The sequence below is a fragment of the Leucoraja erinacea genome, chromosome 3 (genome assembly GCF_028641065.1).
Source record: "Leucoraja erinacea ecotype New England chromosome 3, Leri_hhj_1, whole genome shotgun sequence".
NCBI lineage: Eukaryota > Metazoa > Chordata > Chondrichthyes > Rajiformes > Rajidae > Leucoraja > Leucoraja erinaceus.
Window position 1 is genome coordinate 54,159,277 of NC_073379.1, and position 22,535 is coordinate 54,181,811.

The 22,535-nt window shown below is 45.1% G+C and overlaps 1 protein-coding gene across 1 annotated transcript; it reads right to left on the reverse strand.

The window, feature by feature from the left end:
- Positions 1–2,237: 2,237 nt before the first annotated feature.
- Positions 2,238–21,608, reverse strand: LOC129695609 (glyoxylate reductase/hydroxypyruvate reductase-like). The gene is made up of 9 exons (XM_055632714.1): positions 21,451–21,608; positions 17,489–17,619; positions 16,995–17,067; positions 15,042–15,158; positions 14,871–14,959; positions 13,571–13,675; positions 13,266–13,401; positions 5,461–5,591; positions 2,238–3,881 (listed from the first exon to the last, which is right to left on the reverse strand). Exons 1-9 carry the CDS (start codon positions 21,534–21,536, stop codon positions 3,760–3,762), a joined length of 990 nt encoding a protein of 329 aa, XP_055488689.1. The 5' UTR covers positions 21,537–21,608; the 3' UTR covers positions 2,238–3,759.
- Between the last annotated feature and the right edge of the window lie 927 nt (positions 21,609–22,535).

Sequence of the window (22,535 nt, forward strand, 5' to 3'; positions counted from 1 at the left end):
CTCAAATTTGCTAGAAATACATCTGCATCTTGCATCTGCTGCAACGAACATTTTGACCAGAGGATGCACAACAAACCCAAGTTCAGTGATGGCTTGTGTCAAGTCCCAACACTTTTTTTTCAGTTTACCAAGCCAGAATATCACCTACAACAAGTTTTGCCACTGAAATTTAGCTAATTTACAGGACAAATAGTACCATTCCAGAACCAAATCACATGATCTTCAGTGTACAAATGACCCCAAAGGACCCTTCAAATCCACTGGCAAGATTATGTAACCAACATCAGAGTCTACTCCAAGGCCCCAAGTTCACTCACTCCAAATATCACTCGCATGCTTGGCATCAGATTCCTCAGACATTCCAAACTCTCAAAGTATGAGAATACCAGAGTAGACAGCGGAAACAATTAAATGATCTGAAACGCCTTCCTGGAAACACCAATTCGTGCAGATCCCTGGCCTGTGACTGTTTTAAAATAAAGAAGCATTTAGGATGGCATTGGGCATCTCAAGTCTATTCATCATGTCATACAGAAGTAATTGTAATGGTGGAAGGAGCGCACCACTTCCCCAAACACCATCTGCCCTTCCTGTGGCAAAGTCTGCATGAACCAGATTGGTTTCATCATTCACCTTAGAACCTACAGAAATAGTGAAAGAAAGTAATGGGATCTCCTGACAATGTTGTAAATATTGAGTATTGTGGCTATAATTAGTTTGATAAAGGTACGACACTAAAACCACACAATCTGTATGTTCTTGACTCCCAGCATGTCTGACCAGTTGTTGACATTTTAAAATGTATTACAGTTTTAACACCCCAAACTACAGTATTGCCATTATTTTTTTAAGTTAAAATTGAAAATGAGAATACTTGCTCTTATATGATGCCATTTCAATCTATTAGCTGATTACTTTCGAAAAATGTCACTATTTGCTAAGTTAGCCGTCATCGTATTTTTCATAGACCAAAAGGTAGCAGTAAGTCTGCTTCTGGTGGTGTCGATTCTTACCATATTGAGGAGATTTTACTTCATGGAAAAGCAAAAGACCATTGAACTTTTCAATGAAAGGTCGTTTGAGATCATGGTCTTTCGCTCCAGGTGCTGCATTTCCATATTTTATTTCCTTTTGTCATAAGATTGTTTTACACCCATAAGGATATGTGGCCACATTGTTCTATGTACAAGTTTCATGTTCATGGTCTGCCTTGGTCTGCGATTAACAATTACAACAAATCTCGACCCTTCTATTCCTGCCGAACACATATCTCCCCAGTCCCATATACCATAACCATAACACGCCACTCCCATTGATAAATGCAATTTGTTTTAAATATAAAAAAAGAGCCTCCACCAACTGGAAATACAAATGTCAACAAATAAAAAATTATGTTTTACAATGGTCCCCTTATAATCTTATACTCTCAGTGGGAAAAGCTTTTCCACGTCAAATCATCATTTTAAAACCTCTACAAGTCCCCCCCTGGCTAAGCTCCAAAGTAAAGCTGTCCTAACTCTGTAAACTTAGTTGCCGACCATGGCAACAACAGTGACTCCTGCATTTACTCTCTCTATTCAACTCCTCTATAATTCGACCAAAACAACTCCATACAACAGATGGGTCACCAATGATGACAATATAAATTGACCATCCATGCACGAATTTGTAACGATGGAATCCACACTATTGGACAGGGGACCCACATGGTCCCTGGGCTAATCTTGAATTCCATATAGAAAGCATGGTCCTATTTTGATCATGCCAAATGAGGTCCACAAGATAACATCATAAAAACACACTACTGAGAATAGAATGTAGAACAAATAAAATGGAAATGCAGATTACATGGGTATTATAATTACTTTAATTCCACAACTGATATAAAAATAAATCACAGTAAAGGTGTGGGAAAGGTGTCACAGCATTTCACAACATATTGGCTGAAGCCAGCAAAACTCCAACAACAGAGGTAAAGATAAATATGACATTGCAGTTTCCGCATTGCTATTCACTGGGCTTTTTTTTTAAATGGACCAAATTTTCACAACTTAAATAGATGAAAAGGAAAATTGATCTACTTTGACACAATGATTAAAAAACCAACACACTTGTCAGACTTGTCCATATTGTGCAAATCCCCAAAGAATGATATCATCATTTTTCAAATTTTCAAACTTAAATAAAATTTGCAATGTAACCAAACAGAGTCCATATGTGTAATAAATGATACCATATTTTCATTTTTATCATTTTAATGTTAACAGACTTGCATGTTTACAGCAGTGATGGTTACTCAGTAAAAATTAGGAGTGTGTACAAGTACAACTTCGAAAATGAATAAAGAGTGTCCTCTGAGGGTGTGGATAACATAAATATTTCCCAATGACTGATAACCAATCAATCCTTTGTTATTCCCAATACCAATATATAGGATCTGGGATCTTTCAGATATCTCCAAATTGCTAATTTGTCTTGACTTTAAATTCATAATTCAATGGGATTGGAGTGTACAGAGTTGCCAAATATTCCCAAGCAGCCAAGTCAATCTAAAGCTTGGCTGTTGACAATGAAATGTGCACAATGAATGAACTATATTTGTACATTAATGGGTCTGGGCAAGTTGATCACACGTAACCTAGTTTGCTTTTGACTGATCCACATAAAGTGATCATTATTAACATTCCCATTAACAACTGTGATGTCATGTTCCTCCAACTTAATTATTTCTTCATCTCTGAGAGTGAGAGCATGTTCTGTAATATAACATTGCTGTTTGGAAATGAAAAAGAGTATTGAAGGTCCTCACATAAGGTGTATAACACTGACTTTTAAATCTTATAAAATTGGTACAATTGTGGCTCAAATATACGTGGGAATTCACGTACATCGTTCATTAAAACACCATTGACGGGTACAAGATTATAATCAAAAGCCTAATTAAATGCTGGCCTTAATATCACACTCAAAGAGCGTTTCTGCTCACTACATGTTAAGGACAGATGCACTGGCCTCTGGTATCATTCCAATATATCACGCCGCACTTTCCCAATGTATTAATCACAAAGATATTAGCACAAAGATATTAGATAAACTCAGGCAGATTAAAAAAAATTTAGATAACATATTACAAGACAGTGCCTCATATTAGACAAAATGTCTGAAGAAGGGTTTCGGCCTGAAACGTTGCCCATTTCCTTCGCTCCATAGATGCTGCTGCACCCACTGAGTTTCTCCAGCATCTTTTGTCTAGCCTCAATATTAGAACTGTTTTCACAAAATTTAAAGTATTGCAGAAATTGGAAAACATTTTGACAAACAGCAACTGGTTCTGTCATCTATTTACTTTAATCTGATTAGACCGATAGCTTTTTATTATGTGATATGGATATTATGCGAGTGTATGCAATTGGGTCACAATCATGATTTCCACCTCAAGGGAATAAATGGCATTTGCATCATGTCAACCTTGCATTCTTCATTATTCTTGAGATGAATGTCCTTGTCACTTGATACATGTAACCTGAAGTACCATAAGATAGATATAATTTCTGGATTCAAACCTGAACAAATAATGCTTTTTCCACTCTTATTTGCTTATAATTGCAATTCAATTGCAAATTATTGATGATTTAAATTCAAATCTTGATGAACAATTTGATTTAAGTAATTCCAAAATAATTTACATTTAATTTCTTTGAGATTCACTGAGATAAGAACCATTTCTACCAGTGTGCTCATTGACAAATCTGCTTCTAGTTACAGTGCGAGTTCATTCGGCATCGGCTCTCCCTTCAGACCAGCCAGGATGTTTTTTGCTGTCAGTACAGACATGGTGTTTCGAGTTGCATAGGTGGCACTTCCAATGTGCGGCAGTATAACTGAAAGAATCACAAAATTGAATTTTCACTTTTCATAGAAGCAGTGAAATATGTCCAACAGAATGATGCCTTTGATCTTACCATGTCCATGACAGTAGAAAAAAACAATTTGTTAATCCTACTTTGTATGTTGTGGCACATCATGTGGTCCTCCAAGAACTTAAAACGATGAGGGTTTCTGCATCCAATCACCATTTGGGAGTTTTAAACCTCTACCACCCTCTTGATGAAAGAAATGCTTCACAATTGCTCTCTGATCATTCTACTAATGACTATATTATTGCCCCCTCTGCTGGACTCTATGTCAGGAGCCTCCCAACTTTTCAGCATGAGGCCCACATTTTTGCGGGCAAGAAATGTCAATTTTGCTGTACGGACTCGATCTTGGAGGGAATATTCCTGTTCTGATGCATAAACGGGTAGTGGATAGACAAGGTAGCCGATGCCGTCCGCGGGCTTGGAATGGACTTTAAATCGGAGATAGAATCGTCGAGAAAGCGAAGGGAAGAGTCGGGGCTCGAGCAGATGAAAGTGGGAGCTGGTTGGAAACTGGCAGTGAGGGAGATGAAGCGTTAAAGTGGTTAACGAGAGCAGGAAGCAGCACCGATACAGACATGATGTACCTGAGGGAGAGGTGAGGGAGTGGATTGTGGCGACTGAAACAAGGAATGATCTACGTATTCTACAGGGAGAGAGACAGAGCCTGAGCACAACGGGCTCCCACCTGGAACCGGGAATTCGGTTTGAACCCATTCTTCCAAAGATCCGTTCCGAAGAAAACAAATCTGTTGCGTGGAAAGCCAATGCGGCAAACACGCTACAAATTCCCTGTCGCTGGACTTTAGGACCCGGGGGAGCCCGGAGCTCAGAGCTTGCTGCGGGCTGGGTAAAATCTCGTGGCGGGCCGGATGTGGCCCGCGGGCCATAGTTTGGAGACCCCTGCTCTATGTTATACACCTCAATTAAACTTTCCTGCAGCCTCCTTTTGTCCAGACCTGTAAATTAGCCCTGGGAGAGGTTAGTGGCAGGAGGATCAGATTGGACAATATATAGGTTATAGGGATGGGAAGGGATTGGCTGAGAGCTAGCTTAGACTTGATGGTCTGAATGGTCTTGTATCAAGAAAATAAGAGAAATATTCTTTTCCTTTATTGATTGACATGGAATATTTCTCTTATTTTCTTATGATACACTTTCTTTACACCGTATCCACGTCCTGTCTTAAGGCAAATATACACAAACATACATATTCCTCTGTACTTTTCACTTCTCAACATCTTGGTATTTATTGTGGTTCTCTTGCCTCATTGACCAGCATAAATGAACTACCTCACATTTCTCTAGACTGAAATTCAATTGCTACTTTTCTGCCCAGCAGTCAACCCATTGATATGTTTCTGCAGGTTGCAGCTTTACTGCCTATCATGCACATTGCTCAATCACGGCCTCAGCAGCAAAGGAAATGTAGAAGAAAAATATTATGGAAAAATGGCCACTATTTGAAAACAACTTTTTCCTAATTAAGACCACCTTTAAGTCGGTGGCTTTGCAACGTGAATTAACGTGAGTTATAACTTACCACAGTTTTTCAGTGACAATAGAGGGTGGTCAGTGGGCAAGGGCTCAGGAACGGTGACGTCCAGTCCTGCTGCGGCAATCTGACCAGTGGTCAGAGCCTTGTAGAGGTCATCCTGGTTCACCATTGCACCTCTGAGAGAAATCATCAGAAACAGGATCAGCTTCAAGAAAACATTTCATCTTGGCCAAACTTGCATGTAAGCTGCTCAAACTCCATGGTTTTCAGCCAAAATATTTAGCATTCGATTTTATCCAAGATCTTGCCACTCACTAATGGTTTAGTGGTTGCATCTCAAGACACATCATTTAACTTTAATCACTCACTTTGCCCAAGTACCAAGTACTGACCTACACTCTCTGCTAACAGTTTCTGATAACAGTTGTTGTCAGGCCGTAGAAAACATTAAAGGAGAGCCTGGTCTTAATCACGTCCATATTCTGTAGCAGGTGTTTTTTAGCAGCTCTTCCTGGTTGAATTTACCCCGTCTCCAGCATTCTTTTTTTCCAGTAACACCCTCACCTGTACCAATAGCAGCCACTTCAGGACATGAGAGTTAGAGGAGTATCAACACCAGTGCCATTCTGTATGCATTTCTGCTTTAAAAAGGCATCAATTATACCGGTGCCCAAGAAGAGCAAGGTGACGTGCCTCAATGACTATCGACCAGTGGCACTAACGTCGGAGGTGATGAAGTGCTTTGAGAGGATGATCATGGCGCAAATCAACTGCTACCTCAACAAAAACCTGGACCCACTGCAGTTCGCCTACCACCACAACAGATCAACGGTGGATGCGATCTTGCTGGCTCTCCACTCCACTCTGGACCACTTAGACAACAAAAATTTATATGTCAAGCTGTTATTCATTGATTACAGCTCGGCATTTAATACTATCATCCCCTCCAAGCTGGTTACCAAACTCGCAGAACCGGGTCTCTGCGCATCCCTTTGCAATTGGGATCTAAGAGGGGATTTATCGCAGTCGCTGCCTCAAAAAGGTGACAGCATCATCAAGGACTCACACCATCCTGGCCACACACTCATCTCCCCGCTACCTTCGGGTAGAAGGTACGGGAGCCTGAAGACTGCAACAACCAGGTTCAGGAATAGCTACTTCCCCACAGCCATCAGGCTATTAAACCTGGCTCGGACAAAACTCTGAACATTAATAGCCCATTATCTGCTTATTTGCCACTTTATCAGTTTATTTATTCATGTGTGTATATATTTATATAATGGTATATGGACACACTGATCTGTTCTGTAGTCATGCCTACTATGTTCTGGTGTGCTGAAGCAAAGCAAGAATTTCATTGTCCTATCAGGAACACATGACAATAAACTCTCTTGAACTCTTGAAATGAAGCAACATTTGTCAATAATTCTTTCCATCAATATAACCCCCGTCTTCTGTTTATATATTGTGAACAATCAACTTCTAATTTAATAAACTAATAACTAAAAAGTAAATAATGAAATTTGAAAACTAGAAATTTAGTTATTAACTTTTTTGAGGTGCTGGTACTGTCACAAAAAAGCACGGGTTAATATTGAACTGGAAACTTAGAGATCAACGGATCCCGTCCCAACATGGAATGTTCTGAGATTTGAGAAGAACAAAACAGAGTCATTTACAGGGTCCGGATATCTTTGGAAAGAGTTACTCCAGCTTTTTTATGTCTATCTTCAGTTTAAACCAGCATCTGCAATTCTGTCCTACATATTCCTTCTCTTCAGAGATGCTGCCTGTCCCACCGAGTTACTCCAGCTTTTTGTGCCTCTCTCTGGCAAGTGTTTGCTAAATTGGATGCCAAAAACTCAGTCCCTGTGGCTATATTTACGAGTCACTGTCCTGCAGCAAAAGAGCATGTTGCGTACAATATCACAGAATCGGAGTAATTCATGACACGGGAGAGGCCATTCAGCCCACTATGGTATGCTGGCCAAAATGACTCCACCAGGAAGGTCTCAAGGCCATCCGGTTCTACCTTGAACAGAGACCCAATCCATTTCCCGCTAATAACACTCTGCCTGGCAGAACTTGTCTTCACCCTCAACAACTTTCCTTTTGACTTCACTCGCTTTCTTCAATTTAAAGGTGTAGCCATGGGCACTCCCATGGGCCCCAGCTATGCCTGCCTTTTTATTGGTTACGTTGAACAGTCCAGACGTATACCAGCATCATCCCCTTAACTCTTTTTACGCTACATTGATGACTGGATTGGGGCTTCCACCTGCATCCATGCATTACAATAACGTAACCACTGTTCCTGTACTACCTCCCTCATCTTCATCCACTGGCTTAACTTTCACACTTTCACACTTCTATCCTATCTCACACCTTGCCATCTCTGGCCTTTATCCAATCATCTGCCTATTGAAACTGCCACTGACCTGTATCCATCTATTGCACGACAGGCTCTATCTTGCCCTTCCAGCTTCTTCCAGCTTCTCCCCCCCTCCACCCCCACCACAATCAGTCTGAATGGTCCTAATCCAAAAGGTCACCTATCCATGGTCTCCTGAGATACTGCCTGACCCAGAGTTACTCCAGCACTTTGAGTGTTTTTTGAGACCAGCATCTGCAGTTAATCTCACTTATGAACTCTTGCCTTTTAACGTTGTAGGTTTTTATCTAGACGGCTTTTAACTCTCCATTCTTTAACCCATTCCTTCTCTCCAGAGATGCTGTCCCGTTGAGTTACTCCAGTATTTTGTATCTACCTTCGGCTTTTAACTCTCAATATTCTACTGCGTTTCATTGTGTTTATTCCATCTCCACCACCCTTTCAAGCAGTCAGTTTGAGACTGCACTACTCACTGATTGAAAATAAATTTACCCCAACTCCAATCTAATCCTACCACCAATTATTTTGAATCTCTGTCCCTTGTTATCATTCCCTCTGCAAAGGGAACTGTGCCTGAGCTTTCAGTTTGATACATCTCAGTTAAATCCCCCACAGTGACACAGCTACTGTCTCACAGTGCTATAGTCCCAGGTTTGGGTGCTAAGTGTTTAGAGTTTGCACATTCTCTCTGGGAACTCTGGTGCCCCACACCCCAAAGTCACGCAGGTTTATAGGTTAATTGGACTCTGAAAATTGTCCGTAGTTTGTAGGTAGTGGATGAGAAAGTGGGATAAACGTGCGATCGATGATCAGCACGGACTCGATGGGCTGACCCATTCTGTATCTCTAAACTGAACAGTTTTGTTTGTCCCAAAGAAAACTGTTCCATCCTAGCCAGTCATTTACATAATCATAATTCACAGCCCTGGCAACACCCATGCTACACTCATCTATGTCATCTCCAAGTCCTTTCTGTGTGTTGACCAGAACTGGATGCAGTACTCCAGCCATGGCCTAACTAATGCCTTGTGCTGTCCTGCATGACACTCCCTAGTACAGGTACTGGCTTAGTCACAGCACTACCTCACCTCTCGGGCTGCATTCTCTTTACTGTGTTTTTTTGTACCTACCCGATGAGTCCATTGATATCTTCCTACAGCACAGGACTTTGTTCTTTACTATCAACCACATTGCCAGTTCTGATATCATCAGCACACTTTTTACTAGTGATTCCTGCACTGGAGTAAGTCAATTATAAATACCGATTCCTTAATCTCCATGCACTGGCAACACCTTTATACAAAGTAAACTGTCTCAAGTAGGTTGATACGTTTAGAATCAGAGCTATACAGCACAGAAACAGGCCCTTCGACCCAACTCACCCATACCTGCACCTGGTTCACAACCCTTTAAACTTTTTGTATCCATGTACCTGTCTAAATGTATTTTTAAATGCCATAATTGTACGTGCCTCCATCACTTCCTGTGACGTGTTCCATGTACACACCATCGTCTGTGAGAAAAACTCTGATCTTGTACATGTGTACATATGTATGTCTTTATATCTTCGCAAAAAAACTACGTGGTAACGATAATTCCGGTTGACATATTTCCCGTCGAGGCCAGGTCACCTTATCTGAACATTTCATGCTTTATTTCTCGACATTACTGAAAATGTTTAAAAATATCCAAAGACTTTGAATTTAAAACGAGGAGCTTTTGCTGATGACGTCACAATGGGTCTGCTCGGTGCCGACTGACACAGAATCTTCCGCGCACTTCAAGTGACGTCACCCCCTCCGACCCCTCCCCCACCCGGGTTATTCAAAAGATGCCAAACTCGCAGTCCTCAGGTCGACGCCCACCCGCAGCCTCGCACGGGGTCCTCAGGTCGACGCCTGCCCGCGGCCTCGCTTGCGTCGACGATTTCCCGCAGCCTCGCTTGGTCCGGCGCCTGGTGGGGAGGCTGTTGCTCTACATGCTGGGTAGGTGCTGCGTCTACCCCCCCCCACTCTACCCCTCCCCCTCTGCCCCCCCTCTCTACCCCCCCCCCTGCCCTCCCCCCCCTCCCTCCCTTTGCCTCTCCCTCCCTCTCTACCCCTCCCTCCCTCTCTCCGCCCCTCTCTGCTCCCCCTCCCTCCCTTTGCCTCTCCCTCCCTCTCTACCCCTCCCTCCCTCTCTACCCCCCCTCCCTGTCTAGGGAGTGGTGGAGTATTGGGACCTATGGGTAAGTGGTGGAGTATTGCGTTCGGGAAACCAGCCCTCCTCTGTGACTCGGCGCGCCACCCCCCCACCCCTCAATCTCTACCCTCTTTACCCCCCTCACCCCCTCCCACTCTACCCCCCTCACCCTCTCCTCTCTACCCCCCCCCCCCTCTAGGCACGCCTGCGCAGTTGGGGGCTATGCGCGAGTGGATAGGGCGGGGGATGGGGTAAAAGAAGCGAATGAACAATAATATATAATATCAGGGGGGGGGGGGGTTAGTGGTGTGTGTGTGTGTGTGTGGGGGGGGGGAATAATATGTGTGTGTGTGTGGGGGGGGGGTAGGGGTGTGTGTGTGTGGGGGGAATATAGTGTGTGTGTGTGGGTGTGTGTGTGTGTGTGGGTGTGTGTGTGTGTGTGTGTGTGTGTGTGGGTGTGTGTGTGTGTGTGGGTGGGGGGGGGGGGGGTTAGTGTGTGTGTGGGGTGGGGGGGTTAGTGTGTGTGTGTGTGTGTGTGTGAGTGTGTGTGAGGGGGGGGGTGGGTGTGTGGGGGGGGGGGGGTTAGTGTGTGTGTGTGGGGGGGGGTTAGTGTGTGTAAACGCCGCTGGCCGCCCCCTTCCCGCAATCGCGTGTTGAGGGGACGGGACCCAACCGGTCCCACTTAGTCTAGTATCCCTTTTAAATCTTCCGCGTCCAACTTTAAACCTAAGCCCACTAGCTTTAGACTCCCCTTCCCTTGGGATCGGGCTGTGGTTATTCACATTACCTATGCCCCTCAAGATATTATAGTCGCCCCTCAGCCTTCTATGCTCCAGTAACATAGCTGAAAAACCTTTCCTGCACCCTATCCAGTTTATTGCCAACCTTCCTATATCGGGAAGAGCAGAACTGTCCAGAATATTCCAAACGTAGCCTTACCAAAGTCTTGCACAGTTATAACATGACATTCCAACTCCTGTACTCAATAATCTGACTGATGAAGGCAAGCATGCCGAATGCCCCTTGACCATTCTGTTCACCTGTGCCACCACCTTCATGGAACTACGCACCTATTCAAGAACACTCCCCGGGGTTCTACTATTGACTGTGCCAGTCTGCCCTGCTTTGTCCTATCATCTCATCTTTAGCCAAATTAGACTCCATTGCCATTTCTCGACCAACTAGCTAAATTGATCAAAATCCTGTTGTGATTGCAAATAACCATCTTTATTGTTCATGATACCATGAATGTTAGTGTCATCCACAAACTTGCTAACCATTCAGTCTACTTACACATCCAAATCGTTACTATCAATAGTGGACAACAGTGGACACAGCAATGATCGCTGGGGTATATACCACTAGATACAGGTCTCCAGTCTGAAAAACAACTCTAGACCACCATCCAACTGTTTACCATCTTCAAGCCAAATTGTATATCCATTGGATAACTCACCCTGGATCGAAGTTGACCCGCCCGCACATGTGTACCATGTTAAAGGCCTTGCTAAAATCCACATTGACATTGCCGCATCAATCTTCTTGATCACCTCTTCAAAATTTTCAAACGGATTTGTCAGACGCGATTTCCCGGGCACGAGCCATTCTGGCCGTCTGTAATCAGTCCTTGCCTTTCTAAATGCACGTAGATCCTATCTGGATCTGGATGTAGTAGAGCATCACTCAGCCCTTTTTTAACACTATCCCATACCCACTAGGGACACATTTTACATTTACCAAGCAAATTAACCTACAAACCTGCACGTCTTTGGAGTGCAGGAGGAAACTGAAGATCTCGGAGAAAACCCACGCAGGTCACGGGGAGAACGTGCAAGCTCCGTACAGACAGCATCCGTAGTCGGAATCGAACCCGGGTTTCCTGGCGCTGCATTCGCTGTGAGGCAGCAACTCTACCGCTGCACCACCGTGCCGCCCTCTCTCAGATTCCCCTTCAATAACTTACCCAACAATGTTACAAGGACACCTGAAGACAGACACAGGAAGCTGGAGTAATTCAGCGGGTCAGGCAGCATCTCTGGAGAAAAGATCTGAAGAAGGGTCTCTACCCAAAATGTCACCTACTCCTTTTCTCCAGTGACCCTTCTTCAGATCTTTTCCCCAGAGATGCTGCCTGACCCGCTGAGTTATTCCAGTTTTCTGTGTCTGTCTTTAGTTTAAATCACCATCTGCAGTTCCTCCCTACTCACTGATGCAAGGCTCACTGGTATGTATTTCCCAGGCTTTTCCTCACAGCCTTTGTTAAATACAGGTACCCTCCAGTCTTCCAGCACCTCACCCATTGCTATTGATAATACAAATATCTCTGCCCTTCAATTTCATCCCTGCTTCCTGCAATGTTCTAGGATGCACTTGATCAAGTCCCAGTGATTTATTTATCTACTTAATACATTGTAAATCCACCTGCATCCATCTTCTACAGTGGACTCTCCCCAAGACATCACAATTAACTTCCCCGAGTTCCCCATCATCCACATATTTCTCCACTATAAAGACAGACGAGAAATATTTGTTTAACATCTTGCTTATCTCCTGTAGCCCCACATAGATTACCTTCCGAGACAATATTACTGACTGATAAAAACATTTAAAAAAAAGATCAAAGTCTGTCCAGCTGGATTTCTATAGAAACATAGAAAATAGGTGCAGGAGTAGTCCATTCTGCCCTTCGAGCCAGCACCTCCATTCAATATGATCATGGCTGATCATCCAAAGTCAGTACTCCGTTCCTGCTTTCTCCCCATATCCCTTGATTCCATTACCCCTAAGAGCTAAATCTAACTCTCTCTTGAATACATCCAGTGAATTGACCTCCACTGCCTTCTGTGACAGAGAATCCCAGATTTACAACTCTTTGGGTGAAAACGTTTTTCCTCATCTCAGTCCTAAATGGTCTACCCTTTATTCTTAAACTGTGACCTCTGGTTCTGGACCCCAACATCGGGAATATTATTCCTGCTTTTAGCCTGTCAAATCCTTTAAGAATTTTATATGTTTCTATCATTTGTACAATTGTAGAAAATGTTGACTAACGATGGCAAAGAATTTATCAATTATCCTGCATCGATCCAGATGTAAAAAGGCGAGGGCTGGAGACTTTGGGAGCCACCCACTGAATGAGATAATGTTTGTACAGGTTAACATTGAACAGGTCCCATGAAAATTACATGTACACAGCTCTGTAAAGATGACTTAAAATTGGCTTCTGTGATACATAAATTGCGACGAATTTACAGGACTGCACAATGATGTCACTCACCTGCTTGTGTTGATAAATATTGCTGTCTTCTTCATTTTGGAAAACAAGTCCCCGTTAAACATTCCCTTGGTTTCAGGACTGAAGGAACACGATACGGAAATGAAGTCTGATTCTTCAGCCAATTCCTTCAAAGTCACTGTGTAAGATGGGAACACACTGATTTGTGGATAAAATAGAAAAAGAAAGCCTGACAGACACTGACATGGAAAATAAGTAGCTTTCTATTACAAATAAAAACCATGGAGACATGTGATACAGAGGTTGGACATGAGGCTGTTAGCAATTTCCTAATTTTCCCTTCTTACCGTATTCACCCTGTATCTTGGCAGCAGCTTCTGGCCTGGGCTGTCGTCCAGTGTACAGGAATCGCTTCACTCCAAATGGCTTCAGTCGCTGAGCAATTGCAAGGCCTACAAAACAGCAGAGTGCTTAAAAAAAACTACAAAATAAATATTGTGCATGTCAACTCTCACATCCTCAGCACCTCACTATAAGATGTAGTAACTGTAATTCAGGCACCCGTAGTAGTCAGGTTGTGCAGAGGAAGTTCATTAACAGCAATATAAAAAGCATTATAGTTTCAGGCTTTTGTATAGTTTTGCATTAATATTGCTTTTTTTAAAATTAAATAATCTTTGTTAGTTTGTAATGTTATCTATTGAGGACTGTGTTTACACAGCTGTTATGCTGCTGCAAGTAAGAATTTCATTGTTCTGCACGTGACAATTAAACACTCTCGACTCTTGAACCAACAGCCAGCGCTTGTGTCACAGGCTACACGATCTACTCAAGTCCTGAACCCAGGATCATCTTTGTTAAGCAAATGCCTCTTGAAGAATCACATTAATTGGAAGAAGGACATGATCATACCGATGACTCTCTGTATCACTGTTCTAACAACAGGATTTACATAACTCACCAATGATCCTGTTGCACAGAAAGGAGGACACGGGTGAAAATCAGAGACTGCAGCTTGCTCACAGGACCTGGTTACCCAATGGAATTGGCAGAGGCGAGGGATGAGGGAAAGCTAGGCCAGAAAGAGCTTGTCATTCTGTAACACAGACTTGTTTTGTATCACAGTGACTGTCTGTACTTTGTTGATAAGGAGGCAGCTCACCAAAAAGTGATTATTGTTGGAGGTGATTCCTCCTGCAACCTCTGCAAAAGCAGTCAGCAGTTACAGTCGGCGTTGAAACCAACGAACAGGCACTTTAATCGTCTTCCTTAATGCACAGATGCTGAACATTTCCAGCACTTTCTAGCACTGTCCAGGGCTGTTTATCCTTTAAAATCCATCTGAAGTAACAACTCTTTAGAAATACTATTTTGCTACCGCCGTACAACCCAAAATAATAACAATCATAAAATAAAATGCTACCAATTCTGTAAATTCAGGGACATCACTTGTAAATTCTTTGGTTATTTAATAAGTGAAGTCTAGGCCAGGCAAATAAAGCAATTGGACTTTCACTTGATTTGAGCAGCACAGCGATACGAGAAACTAACTGAGCCATGAAGTGACTTTGCTCAAAGATGAAGAATCCTGCATTTTTATTTTCTTGTCACAAGGTTCAAACAGTTGCCCGCTTCCTCTGGGTGTACCTATTCTTCCCAGGCCCACAATTCCCACGGTGCTCCCAGCCAATCCATAGCCGCACATCCAAAGGGGTTTCCAGGCAGTCCATCCTCCACTGAAACAGACAAACAAGATGGTCACCCTCTGAAACTAGCCGACTTTTCAACAACTTTGCACTTCCTCTGATCGCCACCTACTTTTTCACCTCTTCCGCTGCTTCCATCAGTCGTCGAGATGTTGCAAGGAGTAAACCCACAGCGAGTTCAGCAGTGGCATCGGTCAGAGCATCAGGAGTGTAGCCCACACGGATCCCCCTTCAAACATAGGAACACATTCGACTGTTAAAGTAATGGATGTGGGAGAGTGGGAGAGTGGGCAACTGGAATCACCAGAGAACACTATCTAATGATAAGGGTGCAGCTCTTGATCTTAAACTGTTTTCAAAGCAGAAATAAGTTTTCAAACTCAGACATAAGTTAAAAAGAATCAGACAAACCACTGACAATGACAACATAGAGAGTGACTGTGCACCATGTAGAGATACAGGTCAGAACAGCCAATGAAAGGGAGTAGTACAGGAACAAAAGGAGAGAGAACTAGAAATAGATCTCAGGTTCCAGTGACCGTGTCAAGTTTACATTACAAAAACAGATGTTTCAAAAAATAAAATTGATATTTTAGTTGAATGCTACTTGATCACAAATTAAATATGTGGCCTGCTTTTCTACACCTAGTTTCAGCATAGAATCACGGAGTTACCATGGCTGTTTGATGGTTCGTGAGTGGAGGAGATGTTTCTGTACTATATCACTATATCACTCCATAGATAAATATTTATTAAGTAGCTTTTCAGAACTTTTAATGCAATCTCCTAATTTCTTCTATTATCTATGACATGGGCAATTGAGAAGCAATTAAAATGAATAAAAGCATTTAGAAAGATGAAAGGATTTTGGAGCAAGATATTGAAAAGTGCGAGAATTTCAACAAAGGGTATTCCAAGGTTGGCATTAGAGAATACTATGTTGAATAGAAGAAAGTATAATATATCTATTCCCATAAAGAAATTGTCCTTTAATTATCGCATAGAACCATGCAAGGAGAACACTAGTTTGCATCCATCCTGTGTTTTATCTATTCTGGGAGTGTTTAAGACAGGGTTCGGCAACCTACGGCTCCCGGGCTGAATGCGGCTAACCCGAAATCTTCCGGCCCGCAAGCGTATTTTTTCCCCCGTAATCATCTGGCCCGCCGACTTCCTTCCTCTCCGGTACCTCCCGGGCTCGAGGCCGCGGCATCCATGCGTGGTGACGCAAGGATGCAAGAAGGCCTGCGCTGGTGGCAGCAATGGCGGAGCGCTGAGCAGCGCTGAGGAGCACCAAGCTCTGGCCGTACCGCATCCTGCACAAAGCCGCCGGCACTGCCGCGCACCTTCTGTGTCTGTGCTTCACTGTCGGGATCGGAGGTCGACAAAAAGCTGGAGAAACTCAGCGGGTGAGGCAGCATCTATGGAGCGAAGGAATAGGCGAAGTTTCAGGTCGAGAACCTTCTTCAGAAGCGGTTGATGCTGCTCTGAGACTAGTCTGAAGAAGGGTCTTGACCCAAAACGTCGCCTATTCCTTCACTCCATAGATGCTGTCTCACCTGCTGAGTTTCTCCAGCTTTTTTGTCCGCCATCGATTTTTCCAGCATCTGCAGTGTCGGGATCGGGGTTGTCAATAGGCTGGGGCCGAGTGAGTAGGAGTATTTGAGCCACCGCCTTCAGGACAGAGCCAAGGCAATGGTCCGTAGGTGCGCCATGTTCGTGAATGCCCGTAACCATCGTTGCCTGTAACTAGGGGCCAGTGCTCCGGGTGGCGTGTTCAAAGTGCACACGTGATTTGATGCCTGCCATCCGGGGCGTGATCCATGTGCACACGTGATAGATGTGGCTCACCATCCGCTCACAGACATGCATCCCGGCCCCTATGCAGCACAAGGTTGCCGACCCCTGGTTTAAGAGGTGGCCATTTGACAAGACAGAAAGAGCATCCCACTTCTTGCCCACGTCCGATTCCAAAGCAGGGATGAGGCAGTCGCACTGCGTAGCTGATGTGAAGGCAGCAACAGTCTTGCCCATCTTAACCTTAAACAGTAATAAGTTGATTTACCGGTTTTTAATTTCTCCCAGTGAAAGATGGTCGAATCCCACAGACAAGGTGCTGATGACTTTCAAACATGGCCCTGGAACAGAGCAAGAACAAACAACTCAGATGTGCAGCACTGCTCCTGCCATCCATCCACTGACACCTGCAGGAATATCTCTGGCAAGGAGCTGGCTGCCCCAGCTCACGGTAGCGGGTAAACAGAGCAGAGCCATGTGTACAGTTGTTCCCTCTCACCCTCACCTTTTCATCAGGAATATACAGAGCAGCCCTGGAAATGCTGCAGCATAGCTCTGCTCCTCAACAAAAGAAAAACAAACATTGTTGGATTATATGTCTCCATTTCTATTCCACTGGAGGTGCAAAATCAATTACTGCCATTTCATGGAAAATTAAGGTGCAAAGAAATAAATGCTACTCTCCTGTACAAATCGGGAGTTCATCTCTGTGACACTGTCTGTGACATTTTACTAAAAACATACTAAACATCAGTGGCCTACCTGCCGCTTGCAAAACCTCACTGTCGATCTTATCCGTTAGCATACAGTAGAGGCCCTGAGCTCCTGCAACTCCCTTCAGCAGCTCTTCCTTAGGCACTGGCTCATCACAGTCCCATTGCTCAACGTTGCAACTGAAACACAACAGAAGTGGGCAGTGTGTGAGGTGCTTTAAACGGTCGCTGGTAAACAAAGAATTAAATAATATAAAAATGGGCTAAATGCAGGGTGACACAGTGGTGTCGCCTTGTGTTGCCATGACAGTGCCAACCCTCAGCTGGAGCCAGTGACTGTGCACGGTGGAGGTACCACGCCGGGTGGGAGACATGGCTGTCCACTACGCATCGATTGCCTCGCCAGCGGCTCAGGAGTTCCAACAGGTAAGGATGGAGGGGGAGGGGGGTGTGTGACAGTTGGGTGCTGGAGGTGGGAGTTGAAGGACTGCAAGGACAGAGGAAATGAGAGTCCACAACTCGACAGTGAGTAGATAAATAAACACACGGGGAACTCACGCATACAGCAGCTACAAAGAATCGTTTCTGTATCATAATTTTGTACAGATTAAAGGAGGTGGCAGATCATCGGTTGCCAGGACAATCAGTGGTATAGCGATATTTCCCTTATCTTGAGGAATGCCAACTCTTCAGAGGAAGGATGTCCATGGACATGGCAGCCACCCTTGGGATGCAAAGTCCATCTGGATCCCGTTCCTTACCGGGTCAATGCTCCTCCGCTGGGTTCTACAGTGACCCCAGTGACATCTGACCTTTACCATGCCTCTTCTGCTACATTTGGCCACACATTGTTCCAGATTCCAAGATGTCCTGAGCTGCACGTGGCTGATAGTTAATCAACACCCAGCAGACTGATTGACGCTCTCTGTCTGACTGACTGACCTGAAGGTGGAGTTTTTGTGAACAGATAGATACTGGATCCCAAACACAGCACTGTGTCCTCTACAATATTAGATAAGAGGACAAGATTATTTGGCTTAACAAGTTCTTTGTACTTTCTACAGCTTTTTCAACGAGTGAAAAAAAATAATCGACATTCTGCATAGATAGATGCTTATATAAACCAAAGATAAACAAAAACGGCAGCGTCTCTGGAATAAAGTAAAGACAGATTAGACTATTTTGTATTGTTAAAAGATATGAAAAACTGTCAGGACATTTGGTGCCCAACCAGAGAACATCACAAAAAGCAGAGCCTTGTCTAACTTTTGGATAAAGTTACCATAAATTAGCAGAGCAGGAGAATAGGACCGTGGCAACAGCTCTTTCAAGCTGTGGCTAGATAGGCAGAATGATCTACTTTGATAAACTGCCGTGTGTGTGTGTGTGTGTATAATCATATCTGCTCAAAAAAACGAAGCCCTAACGGTAACATTTTTACGTATTCCGATGGATATTTATCCCGTGGACTCCGAAATTGCCTCATCTGAAAAATTAATGCATTATTTTACGAGTTATTAATTAAAATGTTCAAAAATCTGAAATAACGTAAAATTAAATAAAACTGCTGGCTTTGGCTGGAGATGTGATGACATTACAATGGCTACACGTTATGGTCACGCGCTGCGAGTGACGTCGCCCGGCCGTGCCGCTCGCAAGCCCAGCCCGCGTGTTCACAAACCCCGCTGTCTTCTTGCTCGTACTGCGAGTGATGTCACCCCCCGACCACTCCCCCCGTTCTCGGGCCCTGCCTGGAGCCGGCAACGAGCAAGTATTGTGTTCGGGAACTAGCCCTCCCCTCTGACAACGCGTCCCATCACCCATCAAACTCTACCCCCCCTCCCTCTCTAACCGCGCCTGCGAGTTGGGGGCTATGTGTCAGTGGATAGTGCGGGGGATGGGGTAAAAGGAGCAAATGAATAATATTAATACATCAGTGGGGGTGGTTAGTGATTAGTGTGTGGGGGGGGGGGGGGGGGGGGGGGGGTTAGTTAGTGGACAGGCCGCAACCGTGCGAATGAATAATCTATTTATATATCAATGGAACATTTAAACATTGATGTTTTGTGTGTGTGTGGAGTTGAAACAGTGCTTTCAGTGAATGTGTGTGTGTAACCTTCAACAAATGGGGGGGCCACTGGAAGACACTAAGCAGGTTAGTGTGTCAATGTGTGGGGGGGGGGTTTGGTTAGTGTGTGTGTGGGGGGGGGGGGTTTGGTTAGTGTGTGTGTGTGGGTGTGATGCCGCGGGCCGCCCCCTCCCCCCGCAACCGTGCGTTGATGGGACAGGCCCACTTGGTCTAGTTAATTATATAATTGGAACATTTAAACATTGATGTTTTGGGATTATGTTTGTAGAATACTCATTGAAACAGTGCTTTCAGAATGAATAATACTTCCAGTTTTTTTATAACCTTCAACAAATGCAGAAGCCACTGGAAGACACTAAGCAGGTTAAGCTGCATCAATGAAAACAGTGTCAATGATCTACTTACATCATCCATTGAATGACCTCAATGTGAAACACTGACTCTTGTTCCACCAGCTCGATTTTCTGCCCAGATTTCAAAGTCACATGGACTGGTGGGTCAACTTGTCCCCAGTGTGTTGGTGAATGGTAAAATTGTGGGGGAGTTGATGGAATGTTGATACATTTCAATGGGAATGATCGGGGTTGACGTAAGTGAGTGGTTGATGTAAGCAAGTGGGCCAATGGTCTGCTTCCATTCTACATGATTCTGACTTCAATTGGAATATCAATTCCTGTAATCTCCTTTAAACTTTCCCCCTCTCCTTAAACTTGTGCTCCCTGGTCTTTGATAATTCTAACCTGAGAAACATGACTCCAACAATCTACCCTGCTGTGCCTCTCGAAATGTTATCAACTTCTATCTCCAGCGCTCCAGAGAAAACAATCCAAATTTGTCAAACCACTCCTTATAGCTCATACTCTCCAATCCAGGAAACATCTTATTGAACCACTTCTTCACCCTCCATAAAATCTCCGCATCCTTCCCATACAGGCCATCTCTAGGTTATGACTGTCCTGCGATACGGATATCACTAATAATGAACAAGCTTCCATAATGTTATTAAATGCAAAAGTCCGGTAGGATAATTCCTATGTACACAAAACTAGTTTTCTTTCTCCCTCCATTTTTAGTAATTGTTATTTTAATCAGACTCTGATGTCTTGATGTCAAATTAAAGTCTCTGGTGTCATTCATAACAACACAGTAGAGGAATAGGTGATTTTGTGCATTTTCCAGCCTGAGGACATAACGGATAGATGGAAAACGGTCAGAGGTAAAAACGGAATCCATCCTGTACCTGGGAATGGCCTGCAGTGCGGCAACACAATACTCCAATTGGCCTGACCAAACTTATACGGCTACAAAATAACTTCCTAACCTTTATACCCAATGCCATGAATGATTAAGGTAAGCATTCCTTCTTTACCACCCAAGCCACTTGTGGTCTTTCACCTGTAGATGTACATTGCACATTCCAAATGCAACATCTCACACTTGCCCAATAAATTTCAACCGCCTTCTCCACCCACATTTTCGACTGAAATATGTTCTGCTGTATCCTTTGACAACCTTCCTCGTCACTGTTAGATCTCCTCTCATTAAATACAAACGAAACACACGGCAAAGCACATGATGCAGCACATCAATTGCCTAAACGAGCAGAATATTAATGCTGTAAAGAGGCCACTTTTGCAGAGGTACTGCAGTAATACACTAACTATAGTAAGTACAGTCATTGCAATATCTCAGCAACTACTCTCCCTACAGCAGTGTCAATGCTGGACAAACCCACTGCCAGTAAATGTGGTGCATGCATTCACACCAGAACCGCTGTATTAATGCAACGTGTCAACTTGATTATCGTCACTTTCCCTCCCAGCAACAACACCAAGTTGCCCCAATTCCACGATTAAACTTTGTCCTTCCCGCGGGAACCGCGTTGAACCTGATTCGCGCTTTAGCCGCCAATATGTCCTCACATTCCGGACTCGGTCAATGTCCTCAACCCGTCCTGCGGGATCCGCCGGGTCACGAACACCTTCATTAGTTTCTGCGTGGCCTTCATCGCCGCCGGAGCTCGATCACCTTTGCTGGAGTTTGTGCTGGAGAGCGCGGCTCAAGGCCACCCCCTGCTGGGGAGAGGAGGCGCTGCAGCAGCAAGCGCGGCTCAAGGCCACCCCCTGCTGGGGAGAGGAGGCGCTGCAGCAACAAGCGCGGCTCAAGGCCACCCCCTGCTGGGGAGAGGAGGCGCTGCAGCAGCAACAAGCGCGGCTCAGGACCACCCCCTGCTGGGGAGAGGAAGCGCTGCAGCAGCAACAAGCGCGGCTCAAGGCCACCCCCTGCTGGGGAGGGGAGGCGTTGCAGCAACAAGCGCGGCTCAGGACCACCCCCTGCTGGGGAGAGGAAGCGCTGCAGCAGCAACAAGCGCGGCTCAAGGCCACCCCCTGCTGGGGAGGGGAGGCGTTGCAGCAACAAGCGCGGCTCAGGACCACCCCCTGCTGGGGAGAGGAAGCGCTGCAGCAGCAACAAGCGCGGCCCGCGGCCACCCCCTGCTGGGGAGGGGAGGCGTTGCAGCAACAAGCGCGGCTCAAGGCCACCCCCTGCTGGGGAGAGGAGGCGCTGCAGCAACAAGCGCGGCTCACGGCCACCCCCTGCTGGGGAGAGAAAGAGCTGCAGCAGAGAGCGCGGCTCAGGGCCACCCCCTGCTGGGGAGGGGAGGCGCTGCAGCAACAAGCGCGGCTCACGGCCACCCCCTGCTGGGGAGAGAATGAGCTGCAGCAGAGAGCGCGGCTCAGGGCCACCCCCTGCTGGGGAGAGAATGAGAGCAACAAGCGCGGCTCACGGCCACCCCCTGCTGGGGAGAGAATGGGCAGCAGGAGCGCGGCTCAGGGCCACCCCCTGCTGGGGAGAGAAGGAGCTGCAGAGCGCGGCTGCACCCCCTGCTGGGGAGAGGAGGCGTTGCAGCAACAAGCGCGGCTCAAGGCCACCCCCTGCTGGGGAGAGGAGGCGCTGCAGCAACAAGCGCGGCTCAAGGCCACCCCCTGCTGGGGAGAGGAGGCGCTGC